The 21,386-nt window shown below is 33.4% G+C and overlaps 2 protein-coding genes across 3 annotated transcripts; both read right to left on the bottom strand.

Annotated features, from left to right (window-relative positions):
* Positions 1-1,086: 1,086 nt before the first annotated feature.
* LOC101244733 (O-fucosyltransferase family protein) lies at positions 1,087-6,128 on the bottom strand. The gene is made up of 10 exons (NM_001346438.1): positions 5,733-6,128; positions 5,226-5,321; positions 5,046-5,145; positions 4,899-4,960; positions 4,665-4,753; positions 3,792-3,912; positions 3,567-3,710; positions 3,111-3,445; positions 2,164-2,404; positions 1,087-1,549 (listed from the first exon to the last, which is right to left on the bottom strand). The coding sequence occupies exons 1-10, from the start codon at positions 6,072-6,074 to the stop codon at positions 1,244-1,246; spliced, it is 1,836 nt and encodes a 611-aa protein (NP_001333367.1). The 5' UTR covers positions 6,075-6,128; the 3' UTR covers positions 1,087-1,243.
* A 5,669-nt stretch (positions 6,129-11,797) lies between these two features.
* On the bottom strand, positions 11,798-19,199 carry LOC101245221 (protein STRUBBELIG-RECEPTOR FAMILY 8). 2 transcript variants are annotated; one of them, XR_011214764.1, is made up of 16 exons: positions 18,694-19,186; positions 17,983-18,115; positions 17,822-17,893; positions 17,667-17,732; positions 17,504-17,575; positions 17,320-17,391; positions 16,642-16,713; positions 16,498-16,563; positions 16,337-16,402; positions 15,929-16,251; positions 15,520-15,776; positions 13,849-14,120; positions 13,631-13,766; positions 13,080-13,222; positions 12,309-12,995; positions 11,798-12,228 (listed from the first exon to the last, which is right to left on the bottom strand). XR_011214764.1 is itself a non-coding variant. In XM_004232636.5 (16 exons), exons 1-16 carry the CDS (start codon positions 18,809-18,811, stop codon positions 12,079-12,081), a joined length of 2,175 nt encoding a protein of 724 aa, XP_004232684.1. In that variant the 5' UTR covers positions 18,812-19,199; the 3' UTR covers positions 11,798-12,078. The 2 variants fall into 2 exon arrangements, 1 of the variants encoding a protein (XP_004232684.1); XM_004232636.5 differs by having other exon boundaries at positions 12,839-12,995; positions 18,694-19,199.
* Positions 19,200-21,386: the final 2,187 nt, after the last annotated feature.

Raw genomic sequence — 21,386 nt, 5'->3', positions numbered from 1 at the left:
CGTCCATTCCACTTTTTAAATACATGACGCGAGTAATTATATGTCATCTTTTAGGTGATTTGATGTCCTAAAAAAATTTATTTATTCTGTTAGTGTGTAGAGTAAAAACTTATAATAAAATATAATGTTTTTGGCTTATATATAGGATCGGAACTAATCCTAAACGAGTGTTTGGTAGTGACTGGACTTGCACTGAGAATTATTAGTGGGAATTATCGAGGTTAGCTGGAGGAGAGTGACTTGTTGCCACTAATCACAAAGGATCATTAATATTATTAGAATAGTTAAACAATGTTTAAATTAATTATTAGTTCACAGATTTTAATTTATATTTTGCTCATGTAAATACTAGCAACTGCGAGAAACTAGAGTTTAGTGTATATAATATGAACTTATTGTCATTATAATACTTTTCTTAATTAATATAATAATTTTCAGGTCAATTGCTTACCTGCTTTTGATATTGGTCAATTGGTGGATTGATTATTATGACCCTTTCTAATATAATTAAATGAAAAGTGAAATTAAGACTCCACTAAATAATGCTACTAGCTATAGGAAAAATTAAGGAGGCATAAATGTTGTTGCATGGCATTTAAGCCATTTTGTTCTTGACATCGTAAGGAATTTTAATGCTTATAATTTTGACCATTCTGTAGTAACAAGTTATTTTTCTATGTTAATTCGGTGCTTACTTTTTAACCGATATACATAAAATATACATGGATAGTACACAATATATACATACGGATTGGTTCCATAGGGCTGTGGGCTTTCCTTTCATGTCAGCCCATAGACAGGTTTAGATTTGTGAGGCTCCGTCCACTTAAGTCCATCCTATCAACGTTGGCCCAACCCATTGATGTCCTAAAATTTTTTGATCGAACGATCAAATGTGTTACTTCTCCAAAGAAACATCTTATAAAAATCTCGAGTCTTATTTAGGAAAAATTATGCAAAATGTCTACTCTTTAGGTTAATTACCATCTTTCTCACTTCCTTTTCTGTAATTTCACACTTACTAGAATTACATACTTTTGGATACTCAACAAACTCATTTTGAAAAAAAAGTGACGGTATTAGAAATAAGAAGAATAACAAATGTATCATATAATATTACAAAATAAAAAAGGAGCTTGATTAATTCAAGTTTTAAACGGAGACATATTACATTTACATTTGCGTGTGAGGCTTTTTTCCCCCGTAAACTGAGTTGAGAATGGACCTAGTTAACTTAAGGGGCCTATGTGTTGCACATACATTCTTTACACCGTGGATATCTGTATACGCTCCTCCCAACAGGTCGAGAAAATACCCGTTTGGTTTGTCTAACTGCTTTCCTCACTCTTTGCTCAAATGTCCTCCAGTCTATTGTATTGTTCTTGACAAAGATATCAGCCAGTCTACGTTTGTTTGGCCGTATAGTAGCCATTTTGCCTCCACCAAAGTATACTCGGAAGCCAGAGACTAACGATGAAAATTGGCTGCCCGAGTCTGTCATGGCAAACACATCTGCAGCAGTGCAAACTATGAAGTCCAGTGCTGCTAGCTGCAGAAAAGAGTTAGTTGCATGAGTCGAGTTCTTAAATTAGTATATATGATGGTTATGTTCATAGGGTCTGCTATAGCTTTCCTCTGCAGAAGCTGGAATATCCAACTACATGTTAGCAACAAACAGCTGCATACTAATGATAGGCATTCAAATGTCTGTTATGTTCAGAAAACAGAGAAGCCCTACACAAATGCATCTACTTGATACGGCAAACAAAGGTTTTATACAACGATACAAGCACATGCAAATATATTGCTTCCTTTCTACACCTTAAGTCAAATGATTTCTAAGAGCTTTAAGCTCATTATCTTTTTATTGCAAGAATTCAAAGAACAACCTCCCCATTAGTGTGAGTATTAATTTATACATTCAAATTGAAGTATAGCAGTTTGCTCCAGGTTAAATTTAGACCCACCTAGTGCATTTAGCATTCTGTTGGATTCTGTTCGCCATAAATTCCCATGAGACGAACAGCTCATTTGAGAAACAACTTATACAATCAGTCAATATCAAGCATATGAAAGTTATGTTTATTATTGATATTCTTTGTACAATTTGGTGCTGGGGATAATAAAGCAAAACCATGTTGAAAAAACTAACGCAGAGTTTACCTGAGAAGAGAAATTCATGAATGGTTCAATCTCAGAAGAGGAAAGTAAGCTTTCCTTTGTGACCAGATTAGGATACAAGGTGGTCAAGGAGGCCAATCTTGATTTGCCTCCATAGATATGTGCACCTGCCAAGTATATGCGTGTCTGCCGATTAAAACCAAGGGCAGCAAGCATTAGCACTGTCTCTTCAGGCATTAAAGGACACAATCCTTCAGCCTTTAGAGTTGCTGGGGAAGGCAACCTGAACAAACACTTTTTTCAGAATCAATAATTGAGCTGAGACTAGTTTTAAATAAATTTGAATGTTATAACCTCAATGACATGTCTCTAGAAATAGGTTAAGGTCATTTGGCATCTATGAAGAAAATACTACTCATCACTTTGACATGCTTAATTAAAATTGTCCGATAAGAGGTAATCCAGAGACCCCACCCACTTCCGCAACAAGAAGACGTGAACACCTCCAGATGCTAGAGAGATAAGAAGCTACTATTTTCCAATTTTCTCATATTTGGACAAAATTTTGAAAAACATTATCTCAAGGAAATCAAGTTCCTTTAAAATGAAGAGCTTCCCTTGTAAAAGTAGGCAAAATAAAGCTCCATAAGTGACATTCACCGATGATCATCTCCTCCTCCCCATCCTACAACCCACCCCACCTCCATAGTGTTTTCCTAGATATATACAAATGCTTTTGGAACAATTTTTTTTGTTTACTTATTAAACAGCAGAAAATATGTAAGAAAACCACTTATTTCCATGGAAACATTTTTCTTCAAATCAAACAGGCCCTTAGTTCAATATGTTTGTGTGTGTGTGTCTGGTGCACTCTCTGGATAATCAAAGATGCAAGCACCAGTCTAGGAAAATCAAACAAGTCAGCCTAGCTTTTTCTTATGAGTTGTGCATCAAGTAAAGGAATTGAGCAATGATTACATATAACATACTTTGTGGTCTTCTTGAGTTCCACTAATGCAGGGAAGTGGATTTCACGATATAATTCCAGTTCATTTCTTTCTTCTTCACCCCCACCATATTCACAGAGGGAATGAGCCACCATATCAATTTCAAACCTCAGATGCAAAGCTAAATATCTAGCTACTTTTTCTCCACGATTATGTTCACCCTTCAGCATAGACTTTGAGAAGGGACCCACTAGGTGACGATCCAAGGGTCCCAAGCGTGTAACATTCTGACGCATTCTCCGTATAAGTAAAGCTCCAGTTTCTTCTATCTTTGGAACAAATTTCAGAGCATGAAAATTACATCTGCATCGAAGTCTCTAGATGAAGTCCCCAAATCAGGAACCAAGGTAGAAATTATGGAATCAGACTAAATGAGAAGATAATATGAAAAATTGAGAAATCAACAAGGAAGCCTAATATCAAGTTCGATGGGTTTACCTGCACCTGAGGTGGTAACGGGTCAGATGCCAATCGATTCCCAAATCCAAGAAAATGAACAACTCCGTTTTTATGTAAAATAGGAAGAATATATTTCTTGTAGAAACCTGGCTTTGCTTCTTTTACAACATCTGCATCTGTCACCTGGATTTATTTCAAGATTGTCAGAAACTAGTTTCTTCACATGATCATATTCAAAATGATTTATCTAGATGAGAGTCTTACCAAACTGCCAATGGCCTCTAGATCTAATGACTGCAACTCCTGAGGAAGTTCTCTAACTATACGAATATCAGGTTTCAGGTAGTCAATGAAATGCTCCTCCTGGTAGATCTCGCCAAACTGGCTAAGAAATTATAAGTTACATCTATCAATCTTCAATATAAGGAACTCATAAGGTATCAAATGTTTTAGATTAGCAAGAAAAGGAAACAAGTTCGAAGGAAGCAAAATCGGGAAGGCACATAAATATCTTATTTAAAGTTCTAATTTCTATTTGATGAAGATCATACTAAAAGTTACTGATGCAAACACTTCCAAGATAACATATAATTTTTTTTGGACGGGGCATAGCTAGTTGCAAATGCAAGGGAGGTTCAACAGCAGTTAAAAACGCATATGGAGATACTTATATAGCTCAAAGCACATTGGGGAAGAGTTCAGGAAAAGAACTATCACATACTTGCATCTCTAAAGTAGATTCAACAAAGAAAAGCCAGGCGAACCTTTGGTTTAATCACAAAGTATTGGAGAGCTAATGTTGTGTAGACAAGCGACCAAAGAGAAATCAGTGTTACATCACAAATTCCCAATTATTGAGTTAAAGAATTTCAAGACTAAGACAGTTTAGTTGTTTAATTAGTTATGGAAAGAACATGGAAAAGAATTAAATGAAATACTATTCAACTAGTACGTGTTTCCAGTCAACAACAAGAATTCGCAAGTGAAGTTACAAAATAGTATATCAAAGATGTTGTGAATCTGTAATCAAAGATCCCACTATTATGACAGTTTTGCTATATTATTTTGCAATCCCTATTGTACAACAGGAAAAAGGAAAGAAAGAAGTGAAATTGACAGTAAGTAGTAAGTTTTTACCTCACATCTTTCCAAACACTACTGTACAGAAATTTCGGAAGAACCAAGGTTGCATCGAGTAATCTTGCAATAGCAACAATATTGCAGACCTGTTGTGCAAGGAAAAAATGTGTTAGTTAAGAAAAAAGACCATAGCTTTCATATAATAGTAGCACGGAACCTTTGTCCTTAGCTTGGCAAGCTAAACTAAAGAAATATGGAACAAATAATGTCACAGCAGAAGACATAACTTACAGCTACTCGCTGCTGATTTATCCCACCATTTGCAGTGACAATAATGTAACCATTTTTTCCCTCTGAAAATTTTAGCCACATAAGAAGCAGGTTAACTACCTGAAACGTAACATGCATGAAGAGAGGAAGAGGGAGAGAGAGAGAGACCACTAGGTAGCCATTGACGCTGCTCAGCACAAGGTTTCCAAGAGGAAGCAACAAAATACGGTTCAGCCCACAAATCTTTTGGCTCGGATTTTTTCTGTCCCTGCAATGTGTCGACCTCACATTATCAAAGTAAAACCAACTAAATAGATCTACTCACTTCCTTGTAGAAACAAAAAGTACCTCAGCTAAGGAATGAGCAGCTTTAGCCAGCAATCGTGCGTAGATTGTTTTCTGAGGCTTTCTCTCTTCGCCAAGCCCAAGCCTTAGCAGTTCTTCCTACCATATCAAAAATAACATTTACTCCATATGTATCAAAAGACCTCCAACTCAGTGAATCAATTCATACTTCAACTATCAACTAAGCCTCATTCCTAAATTAGTCGGGTCAGCCATATGAATCCTCTATATCCATATAGTTGCCCCTATTTCACTCCAATACTAAACAATTTAGAGAAAGAGAAGTTAAGTTTACAGTTTGTCGAATAAGTAACATATATCTAGTTGCTTAACATTCAAGATTCATTTTTTCAACTTCACAGCTAAATATTGAGATGATTGACAATATCTGAAGTACCATCTTTAACAAAATTCATATCCATAACCCAGCTTTCGACTAAGTTTCAACATTAGTTGTACTTTTTTGCGGAAGTATTCAAGAATTAACATAAAAGAGTGATTCAAACATACCCGAATTGATAGAGTGGAGGAATTATCTTCCAAGAACCTGAACTCAACCTGAGAAGCCCGACCCGAGTTCTGGATCCGGGAAAGCATCCACCAATTCATCCCGACAAAACCGATCACCAATAGAGCCAACCCGACAATTGCTTTTTCCTGACAAAAGGGTTTCTTCTTCCTCATCTTCTTGGACCCGAACGTGAAACCCAATAACCCGTTAAACGAGTTGTTCCTATGACCCGGATTCAGGGGCTCATCCCGATCCGAAGTCGTGACGGTGGAACAATCCTTATCATCGTATTCGTACGATGATTCTGAGAAATTAGAAAAAGAATTGCTCCGAGAAGTCATAGAATTTTTTTATCTTTTAAAGGTTTGCTTCTCTTTTTTGGTTCTTTTTTGTTTGAAGGTTCCGTTTCTGCACAGGAACGGTTTTAAAACGAGGTGAGCAAAAATAGCATTTGGTCATTTTTCTTTTTTAGGCAAAAAGAAATCAAGTGTGATTTTTCTTCTTTCAAAAAAATTTGATAGTAACTTTACTATACATATCAAATAAAATTATTTTTGAACTTTATCAAATGTTTACATTAGATGACACAAGTATTTAAAAATTGAAAAAATAACTTAAATACACAACTATAAGTTTTGTATTCTCTAATTTTCCCTTCTTTTTTTAAATATTACATAATTTCCTTTTTTTTTAATTTTAGTAGAAGTGTATAGATACATAACATTCTCGCTCCTATAATACACAATTCCCCAATATAATGCCTATTTTTTCTCCACTAAAACACTCAATCTTCTAAATCAGTTTTTGAATTTTTAATTATTAATTTTAATTGATTTTAATTAAAACACCCAATTTTGAAATTTTAAATTTCAAAATTCAAAAATTTTAAAATTTCAAGAAACTGGACAATTGCTTATTGGTTGAGCAGATCTCAAATTTAAGTGTATGTTAACAACTTCCAGTAACACTTAAATCATAAATCTTTATCAGCTAAAAAGGAAAACTCAACCAATAAGCTACCTCAAGATTCGATTTTTTACTAAATCCTTAAATGGGTATTGGTTCCATCACGTCTTCAGTTCTTCTTACTCCATCATCGTCTTTCTTCTTCTTAACCCAGCATCTGTTATTGGTTTCTTCTTTTTCTTATTACTCCATCATCGTCTTTCTTCTTCTTAACCCGCCGGAGTGCGGAGGTTGTTCCCATCATTGAAGTCAGGGTGTGGGACTGAGCCTTCCGAATGAGAAAGAAGAAAAGTGCTTAGTTTCGTTGGAAAAACCAACGCAAATATCATATTGACTTTCTCTCGCCCTACTTCAACATCTGTTATTGGTTTCTTCTTTTTCTTATTACTCCATCATCAGTTCTTCTTTTCTTCCTTTTTTTTGTTTTGGTTAATTGTTCTATTGCATCATAGTAATGGATTCATTAATTAATAGAAGGATATATGATTCCGACGATAAAAATTGGAAAGAAGATAGAAAAAAGTCTTTGCATGATCCTATGAATCTTCAGAAGGATTCAAACAAAGATTCTGGCAAAACATCAAAATCAAAGATTGTCAGAAGCAGCAAACATTGTTGTCAGGCCTACATTGTTTCGGGTTTGTATTTTTTATACTTATTTTAAAATTGTTGTTGAAATTAGTAAAAATTTTAAGGAATCCAATATGTATCAAAAAATTATGAAAGTTATAATCATGTATCAGACAATAGGTTTAATACATAAGTACTAAGTGGATTATAATGATCTCCTATGTATCGAGGGTTTTTGAATTTTTTTATCATGTATCAGTGATTAATTTCAATAACTGCGCCATCAAGTGTGCTTGCTAATACATTTTGAATCAGTGTGTATAGTGTTTTAGACGATACATTGATACATGAATTTGTTGTTTATCATAATATTTTCTGTGTATCATGAGGTTTTGAAAATTGTTATAATGTATTATTCAATAAGTTTAATAACTGCGTCATCAACTTTGCTTGATGATACATATAGATGATACATATGATACATATAACATCAATAAAATTACTGCAATTCGAAATTTAACAGGATGCTCATAAAAAATGTATTCAAAATAGATAATATACTCTTTGATTTTCAAAATTTGAAATTATTATCCAATTACGTGTTGAATTAATGCTGATTAATGATCTGTTACCGTAAATTAAGCTGATTTAGTTAACAAGTTTAATTGTTCCATTTTTTCCCCATTTTATTCTTAACAGTTTTTAAGTTACCATGTATCATTTACCATGTATCACTAGATTCTAAAGTATCACGAGACAATAATTTTAAGGGATTTTTAGTAAATACTAAATTTGTCGGGACAGAGTGTAATTATTGAATTACACTATGGGATTCCTTAAATTTATACTTAAAAATTATGGAAGGAAAGTATTTTAGTTTCTTTAAATTAATATTTATTTTGAAAATTTTAAATTCGAAATTCTTAAAATCGTACTCTATATCATTTCCTATTAGAGAGTAAACCTAAAGACACAAATGCTCTTTCATTTTTTTGTCTCCTTTTGTAGTTTGAGTAATGCTTGTATTGGTAGAGCGTATAAGAATAATATTAAATAGAGCGTATTAGTAACACTTGTATTGATAGAGTGTATAAGAATAATGTTAAATAAAATATTTCTCATACCTTGTTTGATTTGATTAAAAATAACATGTAGTGTGATAGCCATATCTATTATAGTGTGTTTGTATGAGGAAAGGAACAATAGTTGGAGTCGATTAGGGATGACCTCAGTCACAATTGCAAAACGATAACTATGTCATTTTTTATTTTCTAATGTTATTAAAAATGAATTATAAAATAAAAAACCAGGAGAGGAAACTTGTCGTAGACAGGCACCACAGCTATTTCATCCCCATATGAGAAAAAGTATGAAGTGCACATGGCACAACCTGGCCTTATATTTTTCTTTCATTTTTTCACCTAATGAGGCGTGATTCATGAAGCTTGTCTTTAAGATATTAGCTAGTGGCTTAGTCTCACAAGGTCATTGTATTTGTTTTCTTTTTATAACAACATAGGTTAGGTATAGTTTGTATACGTTACTCTTATTTTAATATTAGTTTACGAGGACGTGCTTCGCACGTGTATTCTATGTGAATTTTTATAGATATGTTATAATGATAAAAATTTTATGGAAATATATATGTAAATTAATGAATAATATAATGTAACAATTACAAAATAAGAATAAAGACTTACGCAATAAAACATTCATAAAAAAACTAAATTAAGAAGTCTGATGGTGATAAAAAAAAAAGACAAAAAGAAACAGATTTAAGAAAGATCCAATGTAAATATTTTTCTTATAAGACTGATGTATTTATAGATGAAAAAATAAGTACAAAATTAGTACATAACTCTCTGAGTTCTTATCGACTCCTTTCATATCCTATCAAAATTCAAGAGGTTTCTTAATCTACTTTAACTATAGAATGAAAATGATAGCCTAATAATCCTGGTAGGGGTTTCATGAGATTAAAAAAGTTGAATTTATATAGATAGAATAGAAGGAATATCAAAAGATATATTAAAGTTTTAGTTTAAATATTTGGAGGTTATGAATATGAAAAGATAAAAGTTATGAATATTAAGAGTATAAAGTTGAATAAGTAATTAACAAATAATAATAAATAAATGAAGAATATGAAAAAAGAAGTTAAAATTAGCAAACCATGTAGAAAGAACAACTAAAGGTCTTATCACGTAATTAAGCGTTAATGAATTTAAATTTGTGAAGATAGAGTCATTCTTTAATAATAATCGAGAGGACATTATCAACGTGTGTCTCCATTTTGCATATTTGCATCCTTTATATTATTAAATTCGTTATTTATCATAAAGGATAATACTTTATCCACATAAATTATATTATTCATGAGAGGGGTTAAGGAAAAAGTTATGAGAAAGAGGAAAAATATAGCAATTTAGTAAAGACTTTTTTTTAAAAAAAAAATTATAATTATTATATACATATATATTATATATGATAAATATTAATTGGATATTTAATTAGAAATCAATCTTTAGAAGTCTAAAAGTCATTTACCTTTTAATTAAATTTTTACAATCAAATATTTAAATATTTTATAACAATTTAATTTATAGAAGGGGTAAAACTGTAATTCAACTTTCAACTTTTTTTGTTCATGCTTTTAGTAATATTAGTTTCGGAGAACGTGCGTTGCACGTTTATCCTAAAATCCTTCATATAAAGTTTGTACTGCAAAAAATAAATTTAGACTATATATATATATATATATATATATATATATATATATCAAGAATTAGCTATTATCACATTTGTTACCGACCCAAAGGTATATATGTACATTTCACAAATTTCGTCAATAATTTATTTCCTCGTAAATTTAAAGAATAAAGTTACAATGGTTCATATCAACGTATAAGACACCATTGAATCTCTTCATCTTCATTTTTATTCTCTTCATGGTAATTTTTTTTTAATCTTTCTTTAATTTTTTTGTTAGTGAGTTGGATTCACTTGGACAGAAATCACATCAACTTTTTGTCTTGTAGGATATTCCATTGATTTTCATGAATGCAGTGAGTAAGTTAGAAGTCTTTCTTCTTGTCCTTGTGTAAAAGACTTTTTTTTTATTCGAGAATCCAATTAAGTGTTCCGTCTCAACTTCTATATAATGATTTTTGTATAAAAATCAAACAAAAGTCAATGGAATTACCATTTTACCCCTAAATTAAAAAACTCATATAAAAAAATAATAGAGATAACATGATTGCATGAGAAAGTAGAATACATAATATAGGAAAATGGAGAATCTGCTAATAGAAGATAAAAACGTTACAAATTAAGTGATTCAAGAAGTGACCTTTTGATATCTTTAACTTAACACCTTAATATGAGTTTTTTTTTTAAAAAAAAAAATGGCAATGGTTTAAAGAGCATAATAAAAGTAGGTAACTTAAAAGGCTAAATCATTATTGCTATATTTTTGAAATTATTTATTCCAATGCATGTATATTTTTTTATCTAGTAAAATTTTATCTAGAAATCAATTATGAATGAAGGACAAATTATTTAATAATATCTATCATATGAACTAATATCTAAAACATAATTAACATTTAATTAAATTTATACAATCAAATATTAAATATTTATAACAATTTAATTTATAGTAAGGGTAAAAGCGTAATTCAACTTTCAACTTTTTTGTTCATGCTTTTAGTAATATATGATAGGGCAACTTTCACATATAGCAAACAAAAAAATCATATTTGTATAATATAGCAAACTTTGAATAATTGCGCTTCATAGCAAACATAAAAACTGTATAATTCGCTATACATATAAAAGTGTATAATTCGCTGGCCTATTTCGCTGCAATTGTATAATTAGCTTTGCATACAGTTGAATCGAATTAAAATGTATGTATATTGCATAATTATAAGTGTATAGCAAGAAAATATATGTTTTTTCTCGCTTTATACAAAAACAGAAACACAATATATACACTTCTGTTGTATAAAGCTAGAAAAATTGTATTTCACTGCAATTGTATAATTCACAATTGTATAATTCTTTAGCCTTTTTCTCTGCAATATTTGAAGTAAAATGTTTGTAAATTATATAATTAAGTGTATAACACGAAGATATACATTTTTGCATGTGTATATACAATTTTCTCTCGCTTTATACAAAACAGAAACAGAAATTATACACTTCTGTGTATAAAGCGAGAGAGACGAGAATGGGAGAGTGGCGAGCGAGACTTCTGGGAGAGAGACGCCTGGCAAATTTTTGTCAATGTTTGCTATGGAGCACAATTAAATCAAACCCTAGCTATTCAATTTAATTTAGGTTATTAGTTTGCTATTTTATACAATTTTCCCCATATATATATATATATATATGATTTGTTATGTGATTTTTCGTCTTCATTAACAGAAGAACCATACCCTTGCATACGAAAACAAAGATCAACCACTTAGCTATTAAGGCTAGACAAAAGTTATTGGAAAAATTGTAATATAAACAAACCACAGAATTATAATGTGTAGCAATGTTCTTATTGACAATAAAATGTATCCAGTATCCCAAGATGGTTTGTAAATATACTCTGGAGGACATTGTCAGTGAATTATGTACCTCAAATTGGGATGCAAAAAAGCTTCTTTTTTTTTTTTAAACGACGAAGATGTGAAAAATAATTACATATTTAATGTCCCTGGTATTGACACCTCCCAGTTTCATCTGCCACAGTTACTCTTGACCTTCACAGAAGTTACTTACAAAATTGCAAAGGCTGCTTCGTCGTGTATGTTTTATCTATGGCATGTCAACCGTCTCATGATCCGGAGTCTTGTATGTGAAAGCTGATTCATCACTGGATCGCCTTTTGACCACACTTGCTCTTTGCATTAACCGAACCAGTGCTTGCACAACTTCAGACATTGGGGGTCGAAACTCTGGTTCAGGCTGTACAGGAAATAGATGTCAAAAGTTGTTACCAAGGAGAAAACAGTCGCATTCAAATTATTGCAAGTAAAGTAATTTACTTTAGATACGTCAATGAGCAAGTATTCATTATAATTTTGTTGAGTCAATCAGATTTTTCTTCGTGGGTCTTAGATCAAGAATAGCTTGATTAAGAATCTCTCATTCAAAGACCAAGACCCAAAGCCATTCTGGACCATAGTGTGCAAGGACTTGCGCCGGAAGTTCCCAAACTAACTTAATCAAGATCGGTGCTCTCGCCATACCAAGACTCACCGAGCATGTGTAAGAAAGGTCATCTATTTGCTGAAGCGCATTGATTCACTTCAGCACTGAGACATGAGCAAACTCAGAGTGCAGGCAGTCCCAATTTATCCATGCCCCTAAATTTGGACTTATATAGAATGCAAAAACTGGTAGTGTCATTTATTTGACGGGTTTGAGCATCAAGTTTGGTCCTTAGTGTGTAAATCTTCTATGATCATCGACTTTCGCTTCCATCAAAGATATTTTAGAAGTGGTTTCATCTTTTAAGCTTCACATGTTAACAACTGTTACGCTCCAAATGAAAGAACATGCAAGTAAAGCTCACCTGAACACAGAGTGCAATAATATCAGCGAAACGGGACAAAGACTTTGCAGGATACATGCCATTTAGTGCAGGATCAACCATTTTTGACAAGGCATCTATATCATGGAGTTGAGGCGTAGCCCATCTCACAAGGGACTGCTCTGATCTCACCCTTGAACTATATGATTTTTAACAAGAATCAAGTCATTAAAAGAATTCAATAGTGTAAGTTAACTAGCAATGTATTGAAGATCTAGTTTACCTATCAAGTGGCTTCCTTCCTGTTAACAACTCCAACATTACCACACCAAAACTATATACGTCACTTTTTACAGTGTATATTCCAGATAAAGCAAATTCAGGAGCGCTATAGCCGAATGAACCAATCATCTGTGTAGATGACACCTGTCAACATTCAGAACAATTTTAGGCAATGCCCATAACAGAATCAATTAGCCTTCCCGCATTAGCTTCCTTCACCCGAGCTTCTGTACAAGGAGGTTCTCTTTTCACAAAAATAATTCACCTGAAAGTTTGTGCACTGTGGTAATCCAAGTGTTTAAGCACCTAACAAGATTGCTCCAGAAGAATAAGAAAACAATGCTAAGCTGCCACAATCAGAATTGCCAGTCTCATGACTAAGTCTGTCAAGATCTACCTAGAAATAGTTGCTTATAAATATTGCTCCTACTACAGTACTAGGTAAGTTGATTGACATCATCTCATAAACATGATATGCATCACTACCACCCAAAATTATTAACGCCCTCCGTTAAAACAACGACGTCGATTAAATCTTCTTTACTCACTCACCTGGCGTTCTGTGTTGGGAGTCAAAGCTGCTAACCCACAATCTGATAAATGGGGATTGAGCTCTTCATCTAGTAAAATATTTGCGGATTTGAAGTTTCTATGTACAACAGAAGGTAGACAGACTTCATGCAAGTACCTGAAAAGAAGACATTCAAGTTTTAAGCTAACTCAACAAGAGAAGGGCAAGACAAGTAAAATACTATACAGCTATAACATACTCTAAAGCTCGAGCAGTGCCAAGTGCTACTCTAACCCGGGCATTCCAAGTAAGCAATTCGCTCCTCTCATCAGCAAAGTGCAGCATATCATGCAAGCTACCATTTGCAACATGGTCATAAACCAGAAGACGCTGTCCATGCTCAGCACAATATCCTATCAATTGAACAATGTTTGGGTGTCTCAGCCTTGACATATTTGAGACAGCTTCGAGAAAGTTATCTTCCTCCTGCAGCGACAGTGCTGCACTGTCGATCTTTTTTATGACCATTATCTGGCAAGGACAGTTCAAAAGATCAATTCAGATTTTCAGTTGGCACCTTCCTTAGAAACTACATGAATAATAAACTAAAAGTTTCCTCATCAAAAATGTTGTTGACATATGAAATTCTTAAATCATTTATTGGGACACAGTTGGCATCAAGTTTGGAGCAGAAAAACAGTCAACACAATTGGTTCATTCAAAAAGAAATAACCAGCAGCACATCCAATAATAAACCACAAAGTAGAAGATATATAATGTCAGACTTTGAAACTACTAAGAATATTTTTGCTTAGGATTGCATGATGTAACCAAAGGACAAGGTTATAGTATCATAGTTAAATCAGGCTGAGAAGACAAGTGAGATGACCATCAAAGTGACCATATCATTACACCTATCCATATAAAAGCAAAGATGTGACCAGGCCACCCAGAGGAGTGAACAATTGACATGTGTTCATCAGAATGTCCTACTGTGGGCAATCAACTTTGCGAAAGACCTAAAAGAGCAAGTTCAATCAAAGAGTATAAAGGACTTAATCTCAGTTAAAAAAATCACCTCAAAACCAGATTATGTACTAGCAAGAGGACCCAATCCTTAAACTCCCATGCGAACAGAGTATCAAGAAGTCTACTAACATCTACTCAGGTTTAGTAACACATAGATCAAGTATGTACCCTTTTAGTGTTTGCCCGGTTTGACAGATATTGTGAAAGAATCTAAGGGTTCAACCATAACGTTAAGGCAATGGATAAAGTAGGACAAGAACCTTATATTCTACTTTGGATGCCTTTGTTAGAGTGGGTAAAAGTCTCACATTGGTTGAGGAATGGACTAGTGGTCTCCATATATGGACTTGGGCAATCATCCCCTCATGAGCTAAGCTTTTGGGATTGAGTTAGACCCTGGTGCCATATCTTTGCCAGGTCCATCTCTGATTGGACCACATCTCCATTTGGGCTCCCGGTAGAGGGTAAAGTCCCACATTGGTTGGGGAATAGGCTGATGGGTCTCCTTATACGGACTTGAGCAATCCTCCCCTCATGAGTTAACTTTTGGGGTTGAGTTATGGTCGGGTACCATATCATTACAGCCTCATTTGCCCGAGGTTGGACATTAGGTAATGCAACATTGTCCCACACGTGTAACGGCTTGATTCTATGTTAAAGCATCTTAGCAACAGGGTGATAGGTGGAGTGGCCAACATCTTTATATATCCCTTTTGATGTCCTTATGTATCTGATGAACATTATATAACTCACAAGTATGTGTTTCTCCAAAGCATCAAAAATGAAAGACGTCCATGAGAGACCGATTGAATTTATTCAATATTGTTCAGCTTCAAATAGTTTTGAATGCACATCACGAGTAGGAAACGTAAGAGTGACAACATTAAACGTCTGAAATTACCTTCCCATTAGGAAACTCTGCCCTATAAACACGCCCAAGAGATCCTTCACCAATGAGATTTTCTTGACTGAAGCTGTTTGTTGCTGTTTGCAATGCAGCAACAGTATAAGCAGATGCAGTTATTGGAGACTTCACTCTCCTGACAGATCCATTCTTTCCTTGTATCATTTCAACAGTCACCTTTTCGGTAGGTGGGGGCTTCAAGTCAGCAACAGCAACCACAGGCTTCGCCCTTTGCTCTTGTACCTCCATATTCACTAAGATTAAGCAGAAATACATGAGAAATCAGCGAAGTTCGTACCAATTTCCAAACTAAGATGGCACATCACAACACAACTATTAGTCATCTGAGGGTATTAGCACCAATGACAATATTGTGTCAGGAAGGGACCAAGTTAAGGGAACACACCTTTATCTGTGCCAACTGGAAGACTTCCTGTAGAGGGTCTTGTAGCAATTTCCTTGCCCTTGCCCCTCCGGAAGCAAAATACAAGTGCTACCAGAGCAAAAAGAATTGCAAGAGAAGATCCAAGAGCTATGCCAACGATAGCTCCAGTTGTCAATCCCTTCTTTTTATCACCATTTTCTGGAGATGGGGGGCCATCAGAACCTGGTCTTGTACGTGAACTAGGAGGAGAATGGCTACGGTTGTGGCGAGATCTTCCAGGAGGAGGTGCAGTGTATGGTGGTGGGGGAGGAGCTGGACCATTTGCAAAGGAATTCCCATCGTATCTGTCATGTTAGATGTTATGTCACACCCTTTGAAACCGTAACATTCTAAACCATGTAAGAATATATAGGATGTGAAATCACTTACATGAAGTTGGGGATAGATAGGAGCTCATTTGGGATCCATCCATTAAAATGATTCTTTGCAACATTTCTGCAAAAAGGTTTTTTTTTGCCCATAAAACACTCTACTGGCATTGAATAAAACTAGCTAAGCCCATCAATTCAAGAAGAGGTATTGAAACTTACAAATTAGTCAAAGGTAGATCAATCAGGATATTGAGAGGGCCACTTAGCTGATTGTTTTCCAGATGACTACAAGAGATGCCAATTTCATGGGCAAGTCAAGTAACGGAATAACAAATCCTATTAGTAGAAAATTATTATGCTTACAGTGTGGAAAGATTTGTCAACGAACTGAATGAAGAGGGGAGATCTCCAGAAAAATTATTTGAGGACAGATCCCTGCAGTAGCAGCAAATCAGTGAAAAATTATAACTATTAGATAGTGAAACAGATGTTGTAAGGACATGAGGAATCAATATAGCCAGAAAGCTCTTTGTAGCAGGGATACTGAGCTCTAATGTAGGTTTACTTAAATGGGATTCTGAAAGAACCAACAAATGAAAACAAAAGGCAACTGAAAGCTTCAAAGAGGAGCAGGGCACCTATCCTAATACAATCAAAACGAATTCCCACATAAAAAGGCTACGAAGGGAAATAAAATGTTGGACTTTACAAGCCTCCAGACTTCATTGTTCATTGAAATTAAGCAGATAATGATTCTAAGAGGCATTTGAATATGATTAGATCCTATATTTGTTTTGAGAACATATTTGGAAGCAGTCGTGTCTGTACATTGCAGGCACTTCAAAACAAATGAAGGGCCGTGTACTGTGGGTCGGAGACACCATGGTGCTAAGAATTCAAGCTAGTAACTGGAATTGGACTGGTGTAGAAAAGAAGTCCTTCAAGTGTGGCAATGTATTGAACTCTTTTAGAGAAAAAGAAGAAAAGGAAAAAAAATTACCAGAAAGGATCAATCAAGTAAAAATTAAGTAGAACACTTACAAGGTTCCCAGATCAGAGTGGTTGCTGAACAATTCTCCAATTGTTTGAGAGAGTGAGTTATGGCTAAGATTCCTGAAAAAAAGCTATTTTAAATAGTTGCCTGAAATGATTCAATAGAATAAAGAGAAAACCAAGCAAATGTTATTTTTGTTTTGGAAAGTGCCTGGTGAGACTGGTCACTCACAGATAGCTAAGTGTAACCATGCCAGCAAAGGAATACGGAATGTTGCCACTTATATTGTTGTTTGCAAGATTCCTGCATTGACAATGATTATAGTTCCAGTGGGACAATCATAAACCAGGACGTTTTCAAACAAACCAAACACATAGCAAGGAGTCAACATTACAGGCTAGTGAGATTGGGTGGAAGCTGATATGGAATAGAATCATGAATGTTGTTGCCGCTCAAATCCCTGAAGACAACAGATATCAGAAGTTCAATTTTATTGTGATAATAGGTCCTCTAAATTATCCTTTTACCGCTAAAAGGACAAGCTCTTACAAGTTCTTTAACGAGGTAAGACCATTTAGCATGTATCCCAACGTTCCATTGAGTCCCAAATCAGGAATTTGACTGTTTCAGCAAGAACCAGCTATTGTATCAATCAAATCATAACTAAAACGTATGATGACGCCCACAAAGCTAATGCTATGTAAACTTACATTGAAACAACAGAAGAGGCCTGACAAGTGATTCCTTTCCAAGACTCACCACAGGGATCGCCACCATTCGACTTCCAATTAGAGAGCTGTGAAGGATTATTCAGTGAAGCATACAAGACCTGAAGAGCTTGCACTGCAGATTACAAGAGTCAGGCAACGACAAAGCCAGAACATCTCTCCAACAAGAACCAAGATTCAATATTTATCTTATCAAGATTCAACAAGAAAAGCCTCAATGTTAAGCTAGTGTTGGCTCTGAAACTAATTAAATACAAGCAAGACGCCAAGAAAGGGCAAGAGATCATATTATCTTATCAAATCAAACAGTTTAAATTCATTTGCATGCGTTCTCACATTATAATCACAAAAAATCCCAGCCATATAATTTTTAGGACAAAGATCAAGAATCCATTTTTTGGTACCAACTCATCAATCTTGACTTGCATTGACTCGGAAACCCAACAAAAAGGGGAATAAAATGAACCCCAGAAGAAGGGCAAACAAATACATTACCAAATCAGGCATTCAAACAATCACAAGAAATGTGCTCTTATATCACAACATTCACAGAGTGGCAAAACCAAATAACAAAAAAAGCCTCTTCCTCCAACACATTCAAGAAAACAGAAAAACACCCAAACCACTAAGCTCAAAATCGATAATGAAGGTCTAAAAACGGATCCAAGATTTTCAACTAGTGAAGAAACTCACAATCATTCGGATCAGTGTTTCCTTCCGCAACAAAAGATGAGTAAAAACCCACTGCCACAATCACCACTAGTGGCAAAAGGGGGAAAAGGGTGTCTTGCTTACAGCTATTTCTATTCATTTTCTGTTTTGTTCGTTCTTGTTAGTCAAGAATTAAAGGGGTTGTGCAGAAACAGAGGTAAGAGGAAGAAGAAGAAGCATGGCGAAAGAAAGACAGGGAAATGACAAGAAGGTAACATCGTCAGTAGTGGTAGGTGTCACCATCGTTTAGAAACTCTCCGATTCCAAGCTTTCGTTTTAATGAAGAGAGAGAAATTTATACAAGACTCCACTGGCAGTGTGTATCTATAGGTGTCGGCGAAAAATCAATAAAAAGATTAGAGAAACTACACTGTAGTTTGTAGTAGCTTTAATTAAACAAAACTGATTAATTAGAGAACTCCGCCTAATTGCGTTTCTTTAAATTACACTCCCTCTAATTACTCCATCTCCTCCTAATCACTCTTTCCAACTTTCACGTAACATAGCAAGTAATTTTAAATTTTTATAAAACATAATTAATGTATTAAAATTTAGATAGACAAGTAAAATGATATTTTTAACGGTCATCAATAGTTCGAGATAAAATTAATAACTCACTTCTAATTTAAAAAATTTTCAAATATTTCTGCTTAACCTCTTGCGATATCTTTTATATAATTTTGATATTTAATATATATAAAAAATAATCTCTTTATCTTTAAAAACAATATGTTATTGTTGATAAATTATAACTAGTCTCGAATTCCAAGCAAAATGATCCATTTGCTTCCTTAGAATTCAAATATTTAAATTAATTATTAAAGAATTTTGAAGTTATTTCTACAGACTTCTTATATTATTTCTTACTAATTTTTATATTAAATAAACATATTCAAAATAGCATTTGTTGTAAACTGAACCAAATATCACAAGTGCACGTAAAAAATGCAAAATAGTTTAAACGAACATATAAAATGAAAGTAATAATAATGAGGAGAACTATCATAGGGACGACCAAAATAATTTATAATGAAAGGCACCTCTATATAGTACTATATTTTTGTCGTTTACAATATAGAATTATTGCTTTATAAAGGTTAGATGGTACATATTTATTAATGCATCCTTCCACATTTTAGGATAATAATTTTAATTAACATTTTATGATATATTATTTTATATCATTAATATGTTAAAGATTGAAATTTATAATACTTTATATTAAAAAAAATATCAAATTGATTTAATTTAACTTTTGAAATTTTTAAATTAACTTATAAAAATATAATATAACAGTTAAAAATGGATAAAGATAGTAAAATTTTCACTAAAAGTGAAGAAGTGACATGGAAATTTGTCTTTGCATGATCTACGGTGCGTATTAAGAGTAATTAATTTTTTAAAAAGCATAATATCCAAATACGTCTTTTAATTTAAAATTGAATTTATGCTTTTTAATTTTGAATCTGCACAAGTAGACACTTAAAGTTATATAAAAATAAATAAATAGACACACATGATCTTCTATTTTTTGTCTTATGTGGTGTCCTACGTATATTGTATCATGTAGGACTCATGTGTTTACTTGTTCAACTTTATACAAGTTTGAGTAAGTGTCTACTTGTGCATATCAAAAATTAGACGACAGAAACGTAAAAGTATGCCAGATTAAATGACACTTTTATGTATTATGCCTTTTTAAAATTAAGAAATTTATATTTGAATTCACTTTGAAGGGTCAAGCAATTGAAAAATTATTTTTTGATTTGAATGGCGGTGAGATTTGATCTTAGGATTGTATATGCTCTAGTAGACCATGTTGAAGTGTATGACAATCTCATTTAAAATCTCAAACTATTTAGAGAAACATATTTTATTATTAGATTATTCTCAACAATTTCAAATGCGATATTTAATTAATTAAAATATTTTCTAAAAAAAAATCTAATAAAAATAGTAAACACTTCTCTTGTCGTCTTTCTCTCCGCCCACCCAACACCCCTAACCTCGATCTTTCAACCATCTCTCCTCCGTTACCCTCGAACCCCTACTTTCTATCTTATCCCGCCTATTTAATTTGATCATATATAAATATTATTAAAATAATATAGATATTATTAAAATAATATTTTTTTTATTTATATCATATGCATATTGATTAAAAAATTAATAGACAATGAACAGACATATATATATATTTTGTATCCGATCTATATGCATATCGATTATTAGAAAAAATAAACACACATAAATCTAAAGGTTATTTGTGTAAATGTTTGGTATGAACTAGGAACTAGGAAGTCAACCTGCAAGTAACATCTTCGCAAGGGAAAATGGATACTATTACGTTAAATGAATGATGTTTTTAGTGGACGAAAGTACCCCTCAATGTAGAGAGTTACCGCTAATTACCGACAGTAGTATTTGGAATAAAAAATAAATAAATGGGCATGTGGAATAGGACTAGACGACTTTCTTTCAGGGGGCTTTATTCAAACTTTGAAAGGGACTAAATTGTAATGATGTGAGTTTGGAGGGGTATCTTTTTGGCATTATTATAACTTTTTCTTCTAATTTCAACATCTTTGACTTCCTTTATTTGATCTTTTTTAGATTTGACTTTCCTTTAATTTGTTTGAAAACCAAATTGTGGTCCATCAAATAGATCATAAAGA

The sequence above is a fragment of the Solanum lycopersicum genome, chromosome 2 (assembly GCF_036512215.1).
Source record: "Solanum lycopersicum chromosome 2, SLM_r2.1".
Classification (NCBI taxonomy): domain Eukaryota; kingdom Viridiplantae; phylum Streptophyta; class Magnoliopsida; order Solanales; family Solanaceae; genus Solanum; species Solanum lycopersicum.
This window is presented reverse-complemented; position numbering and strand designations above follow the sequence as displayed.

What these genes read in the sequence shown, in the direction of transcription:
- LOC101245221 (XM_004232636.5), bottom strand. Translation starts at nt 18,811, where the DNA reads ATGAATAGAAATAGCTGTAAGCAAGACACCCTTTTCCCCCTTTTGCCA. An exon ending in AAACACTGATCCGAATGATT is followed by an intron (nt 18,116 to 18,693) that starts GTGAGTTTCTTC and finishes TGTAATCTGCAG; the next exon opens with TGCAAGCTCTTCAGGTCTTG. An exon ending in GCCTCTTCTGTTGTTTCAAT is followed by an intron (nt 17,894 to 17,982) that starts GTAAGTTTACAT and finishes TTGCTGAAACAG; the next exon opens with TCAAATTCCTGATTTGGGAC.
- LOC101244733 (NM_001346438.1), bottom strand. Translation starts at nt 6,074, where the DNA reads ATGACTTCTCGGAGCAATTCTTTTTCTAATTTCTCAGAATCATCGTAC. An exon ending in TAAATCAGCAGCGAGTAGCT is followed by an intron (nt 4,754 to 4,898) that starts GTAAGTTATGTC and finishes CTTGCACAACAG; the next exon opens with GTCTGCAATATTGTTGCTAT. An exon ending in GAACTCAAGAAGACCACAAA is followed by an intron (nt 2,405 to 3,110) that starts GTATGTTATATG and finishes GTGTTTGTTCAG; the next exon opens with GTTGCCTTCCCCAGCAACTC.